The 19,065-nt window shown below is 43.7% G+C and overlaps 1 protein-coding gene across 1 annotated transcript; it reads right to left on the bottom strand.

Annotated features, from left to right (window-relative positions):
* Positions 1-2,443: 2,443 nt before the first annotated feature.
* On the bottom strand, positions 2,444-3,379 carry LOC146021161 (olfactory receptor 1M1-like). The gene has a single exon (XM_083154961.1). It carries the CDS (start codon positions 3,377-3,379, stop codon positions 2,444-2,446), a length of 936 nt encoding a protein of 311 aa, XP_083011087.1.
* Between the last annotated feature and the right edge of the window lie 15,686 nt (positions 3,380-19,065).

The following is a 19,065-nucleotide window of genomic DNA, read 5'->3' as shown; positions in this document are numbered from 1 at the left end:
AAATTATATGTACAGTAACTGGCACCAAATATGTGCAAGAAAATTCAGTGCTTCAGATTGTACACAAACTTTGTTTCATGTTTAGAAACATTGTTTCATAGACAAATTAAAATACATGTGTGTGTATTTCATGTGTTTGTGCAACATACATCACTGAAATATAAAAATATTATGAAATACGGCATAATCCATTATCCAAAATTCTTCTGGTCCCGAGCATTTTGGACTAGGGATACTCAACCTGTATATATATGGATTGGATTTCAGGTTCTGGGACTGCCTTTAAAACAGATAATTAATGTAATTACATTGAGACAAGACATTGGGCGGTATTCAATGAGCCTGATTCGCCATGTTTTTATGGCGAATTTGTGCTGTTTGGCGAATTTTTGACAAAAACGGTGAATCACCCTATTCAATGACCACATGGCGAATACATTTGAAGGTTTTTTTCGCCATGATTCACCGAGTAGCAATCATAGTCTTTTTATGGAGAAGTGGAATGTGAACTTTTAAAATAAAGTGTTTTGTTTTTTACATTTGATGTAAAAAAATCAGGAATTTTATTCTGAGGAGGGGCATGCTACTTTTATTCATGTGCTGTAAGCACATGAATATATATTTAATTTTAAAAAAAATATATTTTTTTTTTTTTACACAGCAGCCAGCAGGGGGCGCTGGAGCCGAGCCGCTCATTACATATTTATATATTCACTGCACCCGATCGTTACAATCGGGTATAGTGAATATACACTCCCCTGCTGGCACCCCCGGGGGGCAGCCTGTGCTGCCTGGCACCCGGGGAGCCCACCTGCCCCCCACAAACGTTCAGGGGCAGGCAGAGAGACTTCCATCTCTCTGCCTGGCACCCTCCTCAGGCTCCCTGCGGCATTCGCCGCAGGAGCTCATATTCGCCTGTCAGGGGCAGCGAGCCCCTGACACGTTGAATACCGGAGCCCGCTGGCTCCGGAACGTGGCGAATGTGCAGCGAATCCTAAAAAGGATTCGCTGCACCTCGCAGGTATTCACATTGAATACCGCCCATTGACGTATGATATGTCTTGCATATGTGTATGGAGCCTGGTGGATGGCTGTGTTGGTCTTGTCCTTTATTGTGCCCATCAGATTTTGGAATTGCGCACATAGTGGTCTTGCTATTGTCGAGGCCAGGAAATTTTTCAATGTCGTGGTGGCTAAGTTTGCCTATGTGGCTACAACAAATAATGAGTTTGCATACTGCCCACTTGTTCCTGTACCCACCTGTTGCTCCCTTACTGCCCACTTGTTCCTGTACCCACCTGTTGCTCCCTTTTTTTTTATTATATATTTTTTCCTGTGTGTGGATATTTTTAAATATAAATTGAACCAAATAATACTATCCAGAATTAACAACAGTTACAATTAATACATGTTTAGCTAAAGTATGTAAGTATAACTCTGATTTAGACTGTTTTCGGTACTTTCGGCGCCCACAATATTAGGTCGCACGACATATAATCCACCCGATGCACAGCGATGCAATGCGATTTTAAATTGTATAAGCCCCCTATACGATGTTTAATTGTATAAGCACCCTAATGGGGGCTTACAATGTTAAATGCACCCCCATGCTACCCCCACTATGAACGCCAACCCGAAGTGTGGCGAGCGCAGCAAGCCCGTGAGGGGCGGCGGTACGCGTCCTACAACCCTTTTATACCCCCACTATCCACATCGACGTGGAGTCTATTTTATATAGTGTGGCGAGCGTAGCGAGCCACCGAGCACGAAGCATGGCGAGCGCAGCGTATTACTTTACATGTATTCCGCGTCCGCTCGCCACGCTTCAGGCTCACCAAACTATATAGAATCAACTCCACGCCGACGTGGATATTGGGGGTATGAAAAGGTCGTAGGACGTGTACCGCCGCGCTCGCCATGCTTCGGGTTGGCGTTGATTGTGGGGATGCCGTTGGGGGTGCTTTTAACATACTAAGCACCCATCACGTTTAATTATCTTATAGGGGCCACTTTTAACATGGAAAAACCCATTAGGGTGCTTATACAATTTTAAATTGCATACCATTGTACAGTATATGCGATAGAATGGCATACAATGCCATACAATGCGATGGTATACAATTTAAAATTGTATAACATCGCCTGCCATCGCGTAACATCGCATCACATACCATCGCAAGCCATCGCATGCCTTATGGTCTGCGATGCGATGGGTGCCATGCTAGTACACAAGTACCCTGTTTTCACCTAAAATATTGATTATCACTGTTCTGGCCAATTAACATCAGAGTACCCTTCATTTTAAATAAAGATCAATTAATACATATTCCTAAGCTATTTCTGTAGTTTATTTTGCTCAATAACAAATGACCAAAGTTAATTTTCTTTCACTACTTTCTTTCATTCTTTGAATTACTTACAGTACCCCACTGAAATTTCTGCTTTATTGTTTAATACTTTGTTGAACCCCCACGAGTCTCAGCAGAGACCTCTTCACTTCTTTATTCCGTAGACTGTAGAGTAGAGGGTTGATCATGGGAGTGCCAACTGAGTACAGGGCAGCAAAGATCGGTTCTAGGACATTGGAGTATACTGACGGTGGCAACATATACACAGACACACCAGTCGTATAGTACATAATGACAATGGTGAGGTGGGATGAGCAGGTGGAGAAGGCTTTTTTTCTTCCATCCTTTGACTTTATCCGTAAGATGACCCTAATGATTTTTATATAAGATGCCAAACAGAACATGACTGGTAAAAAGCCAAACACCAATAATTCCATATAGATGACAATATAAAACTGTTTGGCAGGAGCACAGGAGATGTTAATCAGAGCCTTCGCATCACAGAAAAACTGATGGATGGTATTCGAATGACAGAATAACATATTGGACACTGGAACTATAAACACGAAAGAATTCAAGCATCCTGATAGCCAAGTGCCAGATACCAGTAAGAGACACATTTTCCTGTTCAATATATAGTGATAGTGTAAAGGATTACATATAGCAACATACCGGTCATAGGCCATAATGAATATAAGAACATTCTCTGTGCAACCAACAAACATATAGAAGTACATCTGGGTGAAGCATTGTATGAAGGACACTGTATTGTCCCCAGATAGTAACATGTGCAGCAGCTTAGGGACAGTAGTGGTTGTATAACAGATGTCTACTAAGGCCAGGTTACCAAGTAATAGGTACATGGGGGTGTGTAACTGAGCATCTGTATATATCACTGTGATTATAATAAAATTAATGAAAACTCCGAATATATATAAGAAGAAAAACACAGATATCGTTATCGCAGTATAATCTGATTTTGTCGAAAACGCCAACAAGTGGAATTCTTTAATATACGTCTGGTTCTTCATGTCATATTCAATTCCCAGCTATTCAGTTATTCTCTCTAGAAACATATTGTTATTAGTATTACTAATTAAAAGCCCATCGGAATGATGGCTTCTGCATTGTGCTTTGACTTTGAGCTGTGACAGTTTATATCCCACAAACTCTCCACTCCACCCCCATTACTGTGGGATAACTTTATATAAAGTTTATTAAAAAATAAATTCAACTGGTTTTGTTAAATTGTTTTATTCTTAAGGGATATATCTTAAAACTATACAGTAATACAGTGGGCACTGCTAGGACCAGCACCTTAGTGATGTCATATCCATGTTCCTCCAAGTGTATTTACTGGATAAAAAGTACTTAGAAATATATCAAACCAATTAAATGTTACACTGACACTCCAATGTTCATATACACCAGCTGTGTGTATATATAAAGTTCACACTAATAACAATATCATTTAGAATAAAGGAAAGTACTACACTAAAAATATAATCATTTAGAAGTACAGTAAAATAACATATGATGAATGGAAGAAATACATCCTCAGCTATTTAAGTGTATTTAATCAATAACCATTTTATGTTTATGATTTAAAGGGGTATATGGTATACAGATCGAAAGCCATTATGGTGCTGACCTATTCACTGTCTCCATAGACAGTGTCAAGTAGAGTGGCCAATTCCGGGATCGGCGGTATCCTGGGATTTGGCGCCAAAATCGCTGGGGTTTCAATCCCGGGATTAGTTTCCAATCTCAGGATTCGATGTGCATGCACTCGCTCAGACATTGCCTGGCTGTTCTCGACCTGGCGTGCGGCTCTGCGCAGCGTCTTGTGATGTCAGAGGTCTGCTCAGTGCGACAACCCTGCACCGTCAGTCCTGCTCCCCGGCTGCACCACCTGACCCACCAACTATGTAAGTAATTGTGTGCGGTGGTCGGTTGGGGGGGAAGGGGACATGGATTTTTTTTTTAATTAGTGATGTCAATCATGGGATCTCAGGAATCCTGGGATTGAGCATTTTTTCAATCCTTAATCTGGTGATTGAAAGAATACCCTGATATTGGCATCAATACCATCGACCTACTGTAAAAACAAGACACCCTATCTTATTACCATCACAGACCTGTATTTTCGGGGCAAACCATCTAATAGCTAGACACTGCCAGTGTAAGGATCTCACCACTTACCATGTACAGTATTAATGATCCATCACATTAACATCTTGTGCAGATGAAATGTTTCACAAACAAAGGGTCCAGCTTGCTGATGAGATGTTGTATATTATTACATCTGTGTTAAACATTTTTTTTCATAAACATTATGAAAATATTTTCAAAAACTAAATTACAATCAAAAGTTTCTGTGAGCACTGCAAGTGGCTGGTATAGAGCGGGAATCCAGATGTACTGTTCTGAATTCTTTTGTGATGTACGATGAAACGGATCTACAATAAAATGGGCACTTTCCAGATTAGCTGAACTTTCTGCCATCTGGAAAAGTTATAGAATATTGTCAGATACCAAAACAAAAAAAATGTATAGACCTGAAGCTCTTAATGGCTTTCCATTTAAAATACATAGTTATCCTGCAGTATAATGGAGATAGAAAGAAAATGCGTGGCGGGCAATTATCTGGTAGGGGGTGGTCGGTCCCCAAAAGGCAATATAACAAGAATAGGTATGCCAGCGCTGGCTGTGGACAATACGATTAGACGGTTCTCATAGATAAATAATATTTATTACCTCTAATAATATAAAATGTAAAAATCAATATAATATAACTCAGACAGTGCAAAACACAATATATAAAAATGAGGAAAAAAAAACTATTAGCTCGTCACATCTGTGACATCATTTGTGGTATATTCAATAAAAAAAGTTTGTTTTATAGAATGAGTCACTCATTGATAAAAGCTGGGTAAAGATGTTTGTATATTGCCATAGATACGATCGTCATTTTGGAGAATATTTGGAGAATATTTGGAGAATATTGTGGAAGTAAATAGAGTTCCTTTGTTTGTCGTGAAAAAGAGAATTGTTCCCCAATTTAATGTCTATGTATAAGACAAAGTATCCTGATGGCAGCCACTTGTCCTCTGGTGTGCTCTTTAAGGACTGGGCTAGGTATCCCAGATGGATAATGTGTCGCTTTACCAGTATTCCAGATGGCGCTCTATAGTTTCAGGAGATGTATGGTGGGATGAAGATCAATGGTAGATAATAATGTCTCAGTAAGATAAAATTATCCGGGGAAACGCGTTGAGCTATCTACAATTTTATCTCACTGGGACATTATTATCTACCATTGATCTTCATCCCACCATACATCTCCTGAAACTATAGAGCGCCATCTGGAATACTGGTAAAGCGGCACATTATCCATCTGGGATACCTAGCGCAATCCCTAAAGAGCACACCAGAGGACAAGTGGCTGCCATCAGGATACTTTGTCTTATATATTAAATTGGGGAACAATTCTCCTTTTTTCGACAAACGAAGGAACTCTATTTACTTCCACAATATTCTCCAAAACTCATGAGGATCGTATCGATGGCTATATACAAACATCATTACCCAGCTTTTATCAATGAGTGACTCATTCTATAAAACAAACTTTTTTTTATTGAATATACCACAAATGATGACACAGATGTGACAAGCTAATAGTTTTTTTCCTAATTTTTATATATATTGTGTTTTGCATTGTCTAAGTTATATTATATTGCTTTTTACATTTTATATTGTTAAAGGTAATAAATATTATTTATCCTGCAGTATAATGTAGTGTGGATGCAGTGGTGTACAAGGTCAGTGCTTGGTGTCTAATGTTGTGTGTAAAACATATTTAATATAATGTAGTGTGAATGCAGTGGTGTACAAGTTCAGTGCTTGGTGCCTATAGTTGTGTGTAAAACATTTATCATTATACATTTTCAGTTTATGTTTGATGCTAAATCATCACTGTTTTCGCAGCTTTTTTTTTATATAGTCAGCATAGAATACTTGTAATGTTGATATAATGGTTATCGCTTACAGTTATTAAATCTTCAAGACTGTATTTAATAATAGCTTAAATCAAGCAAATGTAATAAAAATACCTTTTAAGACAGTTTACTCCTACAGTGGTCCTCAATGATCTTAAATGACAGTTTATATAAGTCCGTCCCGGATACTTCTTTTACTGATACAAATGTTACCTGGTCTTGTAAAAGTTGTTGAGTAAATATTTTGCACCCTATGTTGGGACTATGGATGCATTGCAGTTTCCAAAATATTACCCACAATTCTGTAAAAATACAGCTCATTATCACAGCCATTGATCAGTCGCTGAAACACTGTGTTGTTTAGTTCATCATGTAGATCACCACTCACCATAAGATTGTCATAAATCAGAACTCCGGTGTAAAAGTATCTAATTTATACAGTGCTATTCCCTATTCTACTAAGTTGTTACTATGGGGATGGAAAGTTATGGAACTGCTCAAACTTTAAATTAAACCTTTGGGTTTTAATCAAAAAGTTTTTAAAGAGAAATAAAACTTTTCATTCTCCTCTTCTCCGCATTATAAACTTTCATTTTGCTTTTGTTGTACTGTAACATTGTGATTTAGGATTTAATAAACTAAGACATTATTACAGTTTAAATGTAGCACAGAAGGTTTGAATCTAAATTATATATGTAGATAAACAAAACTTTTTATTCTGTCTTTATGCACATCATTTTTAGTTTTTTTTTTTTAATTGAGTCATTTTTATTGAGTTTTAACATGAACAAAAAAGAAAATGTATACATTTTGTATTGTAGATACTAAAGGCTCCCTCCCATACACTAGTGCGATTAGGGCCCTTTTTTATCCGATTCCAACACACTGGGCTGAGAAATTGAATGAAAAGTGTAAAATCACGTGTGTTTTGTTTTCGATTCCGTTGATGTGCAGTTCCATGCGCCTCGGATTGGAGCCTGAGATCGGAAGGGCTGCACTATAGATTTATTGTATCCAGCAGGCTCTGGCAGTCTTAACTGGGATTGCATACAGTACATCATATGCAAAAGGACTGCATACGGTGTATTGTCGTATGTGATCCAGCTGTCTTGGAAGCTGCTGGGGAGTTCAAAGGAAATTGTATTTAACTTCTCCCCTCGGAGACAGGACCACCATCAAGGGGTGCTATGGGGACAATTGTCCTGGGCCTGGTCACTCTGACAGGGTAGGGCCGGGGCCGCTCTATCCCAACACCCTCCTTCACTACATAGACGCACCCGCAACGGGTCATCTGGCCGTAGGGACGGATTGGCCCACTGGGATAATTTGCTGGTGGGCCGGTCCCTTAGACCACTGGCCAGGCCAATCCCACAACCCCCTCAGCTGGTACAGATGGCTCCATAGGGCCAGTTTGTGATGGCTCCACAGTTTGTGATGGCATACCTGCTTGGAGAAGTCACAAAAAAGCATACTTTTAATTAAATACCTGCACGATATTGACACTAGAAGCTTTTACTGGCAGACATACTGCATCAATTATTATGCTAAATTCTAGAAAACAATGTTTCTAGAAATAATAATCTTAATCATAGTATTTTATTAAAAAAGTCTATTTAGCAATTAAAACATGTTCCTATATTTGGAGAATAAGTGGCAGACACGCCAAAGAGTGTCTGTCACTTTAAGAAGCGCGAATCTGCTCAGTAATTAAATGACCAAATGTTGATGGTAAAGAATAAACAATTTTTATTAAAATAACATAAAAAACAATTCATAATCCCCCCCCTTCCCAATACATGTGCACAATAACGACAGACAGACAAGACAAACAACAAAAAACATATAATAAAAGCTAGATTAACTGAGAATGCCGTTTATTACAGTCACTTGGATTGTAGCAATATATAGGCAAGTGAATGAGGCTTTTGTGCAAATTAGCAAGAGGCTTATAAGGTGCTTGATATAGTTACCAGTCCTGTACACAAGGTTTGCGCTGTTTCAAAGAACAAGTGGAACTCAGGTCAGTCTCTCCAATTTACCAGAGATGTACTCCGGAGATAGCTGCGATGGGGACCTCTCCTGCTGGACCAGCCAGCTGGGTGAATATTTGTAATCCAAATGAATGCGCTTCTGCAAAAGTGAGTGCAGGACCAGAAGCGCATTCATTTGGATTACAAATATTCACCCAGCTGGCTGGTCCAGCAGGAGAGGTCCCCATCGCAGCTATCTCCGGAGTACATCTCTGGTAAATTGGAGAGACTGACCTGAGTTCCACTTGTTCTTTGAAACAGCGCAAACCTTGTGTACAGGACTGGTAACTATATCAAGCACCTTATAAGCCTCTTGCTAATTTGCACAAAAGCCTCATTCACTTGCCTATATATTGCTACAATCCAAGTGACTGTAATAAACGGCATTCTCAGTTAATCTAGCTTTTATTATATGTTTTTTGTTGTTTGTCTTGTCTGTCTGTCGTTATTGTGCACATGTATTGGGAAGGGGGGGATTATGAATTGTTTTTTATGTTATTTTAATAAAAATTGTTTATTCTTTACCATCAACATTTGGTCATTTAATTACTGAGCAGATTCGCGCTTCTTAAAGTGACAGACACTCTTTGGCGTGTCTGCCACTTATTCTCCATATCTTGTACTATCCTAGGGACCGACACTCCCTTTATGAAGAAGCAGCGATCGATCTGCCCAGTCAAATAAATTTACAAACTGATTGAATACTGCTCCTGTTTTAGTGACAGTTATATATATTTTTTTTATATATATATACATTGTTTATGGTGTTAATATTCCCATTTTGGGGGAAAAAAATAATAATAAAAAATGTATATATTTTTTGGGCACTAGTGATCTAGGGCGACCAGCGCTACGGAGTGGCCTCAGGGTCACAAATTTTTTTTTGGTGTTCCTATATTTGTCAGAAATATAAAGAATTTGGTAAGGAGTGAAATTTGTCAACCAGATTTTTCAAGCATCGGTTCATTGTATTTTCTTGGAATACTAACATAATATGAGACCACTCTGTACCATCCTCCTTTAATCAGTCATCAACTTTGAAGAATGGCAGATGCTGAAGTGGATGTAGTGGTGGCCTGCACTAGAAGAGGACCAAGTGCTGAAGTGGATGTAGTGTTGGCCTGTACTAGAAGAGGAGCAGAAGCTGAAGTGGATGTAGTGGTGACCTGTACTGGAAGAGGAGCAGGTGCTGATGTGGGTGTACTGGTGGGCTATACTGGAAGAGGAGCAGGTGCTGAAGTGGATGTAGTGGTGACCTGTACTAGAAGAGGAGCAGGTACTGAAGTGCATGTACTGGTGACCTGTACTAGAAGAGGAGCAAGTACTGAAGTGGATGTAGTGGTGGCCTGTACTGGAAGAGGAGCAGGTACTGAAGTGGATGTAGTGGTGGCCTGTACTAGAAGAGGAGCAGATGCTGAAGTGGATTTAGTGGTGACCTGTACTGGAAGAGGAGCAAGTACTGAAGTGGATGTAGTGGTGGCCTGTACTAGAAGAGGAGCAGTTGCTGAAGTGGATGTACTGGTGGGCTATACTGGATGAAGAGCAGGTGCTAAAGTGGATGTAGTGGTGACCTGTACTAGAAGAGGAGCAGATACTGAAGTGCATGTACTGGTGACCTGTACTAGAAGAGGAGCAGGTGCTGAAGTGGATGTAGTGGTGACCTGTACTAAAAGAGGAGCAGGTGCTGAAGTGGATGTACTGGTGGGCTGTACTAGAAGAGGAGCAGGTGCTGAAGTGGATGTTCTGGTGACCTGTACTGGAAGAGGAGCAGGTGCTGAAGTGGATGTACTGGTGGGCTGTACTAGAAGAGGAACAGGTACTGAAGTGGATGTACTGGTGACCTGTACTAGAAGAGGAGCAGGTACTGAAGTTGATGTAGTGGTGACCTGTACTGGAAGAGGAGCAGTTGCTGAAGTGGATGAAGTGGTGGCCTTTACTAGAAGAGGAGCAGGTACTAAAGTGCATGTACTGGTGACCTGTACTAGAAGAGGAGCAGGTACTGAAGTGGATGTAGTGGTGACCTGTACTAAAAGAGTAGCAGGTGCTGAAGTGGATGTAGTGGTGACCTGTACTGGAAGAGGAGCAGGTGCTGAAGTGGATGTAGTGGTGGCCTGTACTAGAAGAGGAGCAGGTACTGAAGTTGTTGAAGTGGTGGCCTGTACTAGAAGAGGAGCAGGTACTGAAGTGCATGTACTGGTGACCTGTACTAGAAGAGGAGCAGGTACTGAAGTGGATGTAGTGGTGACCTGTACTAAAAGAGGAGCAGGTGCTGAAGTGGATGTACTGGTAGGCTGTACTAGAAGAGGAGCAGGTGCTGAAGTGGATGTACTGGTGACCTGTACTGGAAGAGGAGCAGGTGCTAAAGTGGATGTACTGGTGGGCTGTACTAGAAGAGGAACAGGTACTGAAGTGGATGTACTGGTGACCTGTACTAGAAGAGGAGCAGGTACTGAAGTGGATGTAGTGGTGACCTGTACTGGAAGAGGAGCAGGTGCTGAAGTGGATGTAGTGGTGGCCTGTACTAGAAGAGGAGCAGGTACTGAAGTTGTTGAAGTGGTGGCCTTTACTAGAAGAGGAGCAAGTACTGAAGTGCATGTACTGGTGACCTGTACTAGAAGAGGAGCAGGTACTGAAGTGGATGTAGTGGTGACCTGTACTAAAAGAGGAGCAGGTGCTGAAGTGGATGTAGTGGTGACCTATACTGGAAGAGGAGCAGGTGCTGAAGTGGATGTAGTGGTGGCCTGTACTAGAAGAGTAGCAGGTACTGAAGTTGTTGAAGTGGTGGCCTGTATTAGAAGAGGAGCAGGTACTGAAGTGCATGTACTGGTGACCTGTACTAAAAGAGGAGCAGGTACTGAAGTGGATGTAGTGGTGACCTGTACTAAAAGAGGAGCAGGTGCTGAAGTGGATGTACTGGTGGGCTGTACTAGAAGAGGAGCAGGTGCTGAAGTGGATGTACTGGTGACCTGTACTGGAAGAGGAGCAGGTGCTGAAGTGGATGTACTGGTGGGCTGTACTAGAAGAGGAACAGGTACTGAAGTGGATGTACTGGTGACCTGTACTAGAAGAGGAGCAGGTACTGAAGTGGATGTAGTGGTGGCCCGTACTAGAAGAGGAGCAGGTACTGAAGTTGTTGAAATGGTGGCCTTTACTAGAAGAGGAGCAGGTGCTGAAGTGGTTGAAGTGGTGGACTGTACTAGAAGAGGAGCAGGTACTGAAGTGGATGTAGTGGTGACCTGTACTGGAAGAGGAGCAGGTACTGAAGTGGATGTAGTGGTGATCTGTACTGGAAGAGGAGCAGGTACTGAAGTGGATGTAGTGGTGACCTGTACTGGAAGAGGAGCAGGTACTGAAGTGGATGTACTGGTGACCTGTACTAGAAGAGGAGCAGGTACTGAAGTGGATGTAGTGGTGACCTGTACTGGAAGAGGAGCAGGTGCTGAAGTGGATGTAGTGGTGGCCCGTACTAGAAGAGGAGCAGGTACTGAAGTTGTTGAAATGGTGGCCTTTACTAGAAGAGGAGCAGGTGCTGAAGTGGTTGAAGTGGTGGCCTGTACCAAAAGAGGAGCAGGTAATGAAGTGGATGTAGTGGTGACCTGTACTGAAAGAGGAGCAGGTACTGAAGTGGATGTAGTGGTGACCTGTACTGGAAGAGGAGCAGGTACTGAAGTGGATGTAGTGGTGACCTGTACTGGAAGAGGAGCAGGTACTGAAGTGGATGTAGTGGTGACCTGTACTGGAAGAGGAGCAGGTACTGAAGTGGATGTAGTGGTGACCTGTACTGGAAGAGGAGCAGGTACTGAAGTGAATGTAGTTGTAACCTGTACTGAAAGAGGAGCAGGTACTGAAGTGCATGTACTGGTGGGCTGTACTAGAAGAGGAGCAGGTACTGAAGTGCATGTACTGGTGGGCTGTACTAGAGGAGGAGCAGGTGCTGAAGTGGATGTACTGATGACCTGTACTGGAAGAGGAGCAGGTGCTGAAGTGGATGTACTTGTGGGCTGTACTAGAAGAGGAGCAGGTGCTGAAGTGGATGTACTGGTGACCTGTACTGGAAGAGGAGCAGATACTGAAGTGGATGTAGTGGTGGCCTCCATGAAATTTGACACCATCTGCTTGCTGACTCAGACCCCCTTAGCTTCTATTTGAGTATCCTTAGCTTGTTTCCCTTACTGTCAGCTTGGGAGCAAGTTGAGTATAACATCGTCCTCTTTCTCTTCATCTGCAGTTGTTGGGGTGTTATCTCCAGATACAACACCCTGAGAAATATACTTGAACAAAAATAAAAAAAATTTAAGGAATCAAAGCTCAATGCATTTCATTACATGCAAATTGCCAATACTTTTAAATTATGTACCAAAAAAAGTTTTGGGGCCTGATTCAAAGTTGCACACATGAGGCCAGAGGCAGATTTAGACCTCATGGGGCCCATGGTTTGGGGTTCCCTTTCAAACAAACCATAGCACTATATTTTTGCAGCTGATTGCAGGCGGGACTGATAGAGTACATTGGTGCTTGTACAGTCTAAATGCTCAGCTGCGTGAACATCGCCATTGCCTACAAATCTGAATCAGGCTCTGGGGATTTTGGAAGAAGGCTTAATACCTGGGTCACATTTACAGTAACCTGACTGCTCACATACACTGGATGAAACCATTCTGTGTGTCCAAATGTTTTTTATTTAAATCTAATGAAAGAACATCATAGGGACTTTGGGAGTGTGAGCCGGTCCATGTGATGTCATGATGTCAAGCCGTAGTCACACAGTGCTGCTATGGGAATGTTGTTCGGAACAGTGGCGTAGCTCCGTTATGGGGGGGTGCCCCCCCTCGCCGCCGCCCCGCCAAGCACCCCTACCCCCCTGCCCTGCCGCCCCGCCACCTATGCAAACCCCCCCCCAATCCCCCACAGACTTACCTTTCGCGCTGGTCCCAGCGGCTCCGTTCTTCTGCTGAGGACCACCACAAAATGGCCACCCCCATACAGCAGACAGTTTCAGAGAACTGTGTGCTATATGGGGGGGGGGGGGTTTAACTATAGCACCGCAGCCCTCGGCGCCCCCACATGCACAGCGCCCCCCCGCGGTGGCGGGGGCTGCGGTGCTATAGTTACGCCGCTGGTTCGGAATAATATTTTGGAGAAAGGGAGAGTAGCGGTTGAAGGTCTGAGTAATCATCCATTAGTGTGGATGGGGATTATTTCACTAAGTCCTTTCCGTACTCCCTTTTAAGAAGGCCACCAAGAGCACTTGATGATGATAGATGTAAGGAACAAGGTTTACCACCTATTGAAAGATGTATTTGTGATTCCTGTACTACACCACCAGACAAGAGGTGTATACGCTGGTTTTATTGATAATATGATATACTGCTCAAAAGAATATCCAATTTATCAATATCATGCACTTTTGGTAAAGGTATTAAATTAAACTGATTGTTGGGTAAGCACTAGGACGCCTATGATAATTATTAACAAGATCCGATAGTTCAGACTTGCCAGTCAGGCATGATGGTTGCTACCATGGTACTTTGGTTTGATGTTCCTTTCTTCCTACCAACATATATTTACTATATTTGGGGGAAATATTCTTATAAATGGTTACCAATAAATTCCGAAGGTCTTTGCTATTTGGGAAGATTTGTACCACAGTTTTATACAATAACCCATGATGAGTTTACAAAATTATTTTCACAGGTTAAGAGGCTACCAGTAACCAGACGTTCCCATAATCCATCGCTGCAACGCTACTAAGCTGCTTTCCGTCCCCAATGATACATATCATCAGTTTGCTGTTAGCTGCTTAGTCGCTCTCCAGTCTCCAGTCGACTTTACTGGTCTTCCCCAATACAGACTCTCTCACGATTTATAATGAATGCAGCTGATAGGCTAATCTTTCTTGCCATATGTTTGTCATCTGCAAAGCTACTCTATGTCTCTCATTCACACGCTTTACCTGCCCCTATTCCTGATTGCAGCGCTTTCTTCGGGCTGCACCCACTCTGTGGAATCTCCTCCCACGCACAATAAGACTCTCCTGCAGCCTCCAAACCTTCAAGCGTTCTCTGAAAACTCATCTCTTCAGGCAGCTTATCGGATTCCAGAACCGCCCACATTACCTTCATAAACCTTTCCCATCCAATTACATCCTTACTTTACAGAACAAACATGCTCACTTAGGAGGTTATTCTGGTTGATTTGATCGGATGCTAATTTGCATCCTTGCGAGTACACCAGATCCCACCTTGCGAATGGCGGTACGCCGGCCCTTCTTTCACACGGCGCGTATATTCGCACGGTATGCGAATGGATGTTTTACATAAACATCCATTCGCAGCCTGTGGGGGAACACCCACATCATTCAATGGTTGCCGACCATCAAATGATGTGGAACGTGCACGCAGATCTAAGGTTGCTCAGAGCAGCCTTGGATCTGCATGCACATTCCGAGGGAATAGGGCGGGCAGGCGATATCCGGGCAGCTTACATGCCTGCCCCCCGCACCCGCGTCATCTGCCCATTAGCATGAGAATGCCCAGCATTCTCATGGGAACGCCCAAAAAATGCTGAGCCGCCCGTGCCCAACACCCCCAAGGTTCACCATGGCTACACGCACCAAATGCATGTGCAAAAAGAAAACATCGGCAACGTCCGAGCGGACCTGAATAAGGTCCTTCTTTTTCTCCTGACCCCTGGCTTACTTTGCTGGGTCACCATCATACAGCGCACCAAGAACCTTTGCAGTCTGGTGGACCATTAGAATCACTTTTTCCCCATAGATTGTAAGCTTGCGAGCAGGGCCCTCCTACCATTTGACTGTCTGTAAATACCCAGTTTGTTTTATCAATAATTCTAATTGTAAAGCAAAACGGAATATGCTGTATAATGAATTGTTAATAAATAAATAATAATAATAAATGGTACGCAGACACTCAAACAAAGTGAACAATAGGGCGCTGAGCAGTGCCAGATTAAGCCTTCGGGGGGCCCGGGGCACTTTAGACAGGGGGGCCCTTGCACTTGTCATTACTGGCCGCAAACTGCATGGGGAGAATATTACACTGTCAAGACACAGAGTAAAGGCAGTATAAAATTGGTCAATGGGTAACTGCAGGGGGCATATATATATATACTAGGTGATTCATCGCGCCCTACGGGCGCTCTTCACACCGTCGTAAGGGGCTGCGCCCCCTTAATTTGTGAACGTTTGTATATGAGAAATATGGTTAGAATTGTATGAAAGATGCCCTGTATTGCAACTTGGGTGTCCGCGAATCGCGGGAGGGGGGGTCGCGGGGGGTGGCGCGAATTGCGGAAGGGGGGGTGGAGGGGTGGTTGCTGCGAATCGCGGGAGGGGAGGGGTTGCTGCGAATCGTGGGAGGGGAGGTGGCGGGGGGGGTGGTTTGCTGAGAATCGCGGGAGGGGGGGTCGCGGGGGTGTGTGTGTGCCGTGAATCGCGGGAGTGGGGGTTGCGGGGGGGGTAAATGTTGACATAAGTGTGGCACTTCATTTGCGGGGGTGTGTGTGTGCCGTGAATCGCGGGAGTGGGGGTTGCGGGGGGGGGGGTAAATGTTGACATAAGTGTGGCACTTCATTCGCGGGGGTGTGTGTGTGCCGTGAATCGCGGGAGTGGGGGTTGCGGGGGCGGGGGTAAATGTTTACATAAGTGTGGCACTTCATTGGTGTCCATGTCAATGAATATGAAAACATTCAAAAAATGAAAAATAAATCTTCAAAAACTCATGTCAACCTTTTTCATTGTCGACCATAGCCATGTCAGTGTTTTGCATGTGCCATTTAATCCTGGGGCTGCCGCGAATTGCGGGAGGGGGGGTCGTGGGGGGTGGGTGCCACGAATCGCTGGGGGCGGGGTTCACGGGGGTTCCGGTGGGGGGTTGCCGCGAATTGCGGGAGGGGGGGGGGTTGCGGAAGGGGGGGGGGGGGTGACGCGAATCGCCACAAGAAAGAGTCAACACAGAAAGGTCAACACATGTAAATGTTGACATAAGTGTGGCACTTCATTGGAGTCCATGTCGACACATGACAATGAAAAATGAAAAATAAATCTTCAAAAACTCATGTCAACCTTTTTCATTGTCGACCATAGCCATGTCAGTGTTTTTCATGTGCCATTTAATCCTGGGGCTGCTGCGAATTGCGGGGGAGGGGGTGCCGCGAATCGCGGGAGGGGGGTCGCGTGGGGGGGGAGGGGTGGTGTGCGGCGGGGGGCGCTCACCTGGTGGCTGTGGAGTAGCAGTGCTGGGCAACATGGGGAGGCAGAGGGTGTCTGGCACTGTGGGCTCACTGAGCTGGTTCTCTGTCATGTGAGTCAAAGGCTCCACCCAGCGTTATACACAAACTCACACACTTTGAGTGACAGATGTAGCCAAATATATAAGAGATATATATACACACACACATATATACACATACTGTACATACATACCACATGAAAAGCCTGTGTTTGTCCCTCTGCACCTTACTCTGTAGGACTGTAGGAGACCTCACAATCCCAGTGCTGCCTCTGATTAAAAACCCTCCCATGACTAGGGTGCTGCTGCTGTCCTCCATGGGCCTGAGAAGCATGTAATGAGCTCCACCAATCAGAGCTCAGCACAAACCTCTCAGCCTCTGCCCTTTTGTGCCAAGACTTAGTCAACTCCCAGTAATGTGAGTGTGCCTTGGCTCCCAATGCTCAGCACCATTAATCATTGTCACATTGGCAGATAGGTGAAGCTGAAGCACTACCCCACTGCCATGCACAAAACCTTTATATATTTTTTTTAAATACATGCCAACCACAGGGGGCCCCTTTTGCCCCTGCTTTAATCTGGCCCTGCCGCTGAGCATATATAGAAGCATCTTCTTAGGCAGCCATATTGGTAAAGGATGCTACCGCTTCAGCGCAGGAGTGCACTTAGAGGCAGATTCTGGATCACTTGCAGTAATACGAATGCGGCCCCTGCCCCAATGGTTTGGGTTTGCATATGCGCATGTGCAAACCCCAAAAGCGAACGGTTGCGGCGGGTTACGCTCTCATAGGGCCGTTCGTATGCTGGGCATTAGGCCCTTAATTTCCAACATCATTGACACAGCAAAATCATATATATTACCTATAAAACGAAACAATCTTACTAGATAATGTTTTGCTGCCATCATTTTTCTAAGATTTATTTATCAATACCCTGGTGCATAATATGGATGATGTAATTACACAATTATATTTTATTCCTTACGGTAATATATTAATTAGTGACGTGTTGTATTGTATTGGGATCCACACAGTATAAATAAGATTCCTTCCTGGGTCCTGCTTTATGCTGTTCTCAAGGTGAGTTATGATCTTATTATATGTATACAATGTACACTGGGCCTAATTCAGACCTGATTGCAGGGCAAATTTGTTCTCAAAATGGGCAAAATCATGCTTCACTGCAGGTGGGGCAGATGTAACATGTGCAGAGAGAGTTAGATTTGGTTGGGGTTTGTTCAAACTGATATCTATATTGCAGTGTAAAAATAATGCAGCCAGTATTTACCCTGCACAGAATCAAAATAACTCACACAAACCTAACTCTCTCTGCACGTTACATCTACCCCCCTGCAGTGCAGCATGGTTTTGAAAATAAAAATAGTGTATACAGGCACAAACGGACGTGTTAAACCAATGTTCTATTGCTAATAGGCTTGACCAGCCAGCACTAACCAATGGAATTCAGAGACACTGTCTAAAATGTGGCTTATGTGCGTGCCCAAGTCCCCTACACAAATACCTTATACAGACACAAAGAAATGTATTAGACCAATGGTCCATTGACGTTAGGCTTGTGTGTGCACTGAAGTCCTCTATACAGATCATTTAATAAAAATAGAGTATATAAATGTAAACTAACGTGTTACAGCAATGGTCCCATAGCCAAAACAGCATACGCTGATGGCAAGGGATCACTGTACATTCACTCGGCCTTCTCTAGTGTCCCCCCAACCAAAGTGACTGTAGTATCAACACTTCATTTACATACTGTGTCGGCAATTTACAGTATTCAGCGTGCGCAGGGTTTGGGGTTTCTGGCTTCCTCTGCAGCCAGGGGACCACCGCCGGGCTGCGGGGAGCTGATGGTGAGCAATCCTGCACTCAGGTGGCTCCATTCCTGCCAGGTGCTTAACTCCCTGTTGCACAGCAGGTGGGCCCAAACCTGGATAGTGGTGTGGGTAGGGGACCGGATCTCCTGGTTGATCTTTGCTGCATCTGTGCCTTTGTCAGCAGCCCCTGTGTGTTTAAATTAGCGTGATGAGACGCGCCTACAGCATTCCCCTTAGACATGTTAAACCTATGCTGTGGGCTTCCACAAGGCGCTGGTTCATGGGCTGCAACCGTTTGGTGATCCAGCTTGGTGCTTGAGTCTGGCCTGCTACGTTCCTCATAGTGTAGCTCGCTTATCCCCATTGCCAGTGTTTTAACTAGCGTAACCAGACGCACGAGCAGCAATAATTTTAGACATGTAAAACCGATGCTGTTGCTCGATCCATGTACAGTATGTGGGATTTCACAAAGCCCTGGTCCACGCACGGTAGCCATTTTGTTAACCTGCTCAGTGCTCTAGTCTGGCCTACTACATACAGTACGGTGACTGTACGCTCACTTTATCACCATAGCCCTTATGTGTTTTAAATAGCATAATGAGACACACA

This window comes from Crinia signifera, chromosome 7, assembly GCF_055691185.1.
Source record: "Crinia signifera chromosome 7, ASM5569118v1, whole genome shotgun sequence".
In the NCBI taxonomy this organism is placed as follows: Eukaryota; Metazoa; Chordata; class Amphibia; order Anura; family Myobatrachidae; genus Crinia; species Crinia signifera.
The sequence above is the reverse complement of the archived record's forward strand: the minus strand, read 5'-3'. Positions and strand labels throughout refer to the sequence as shown.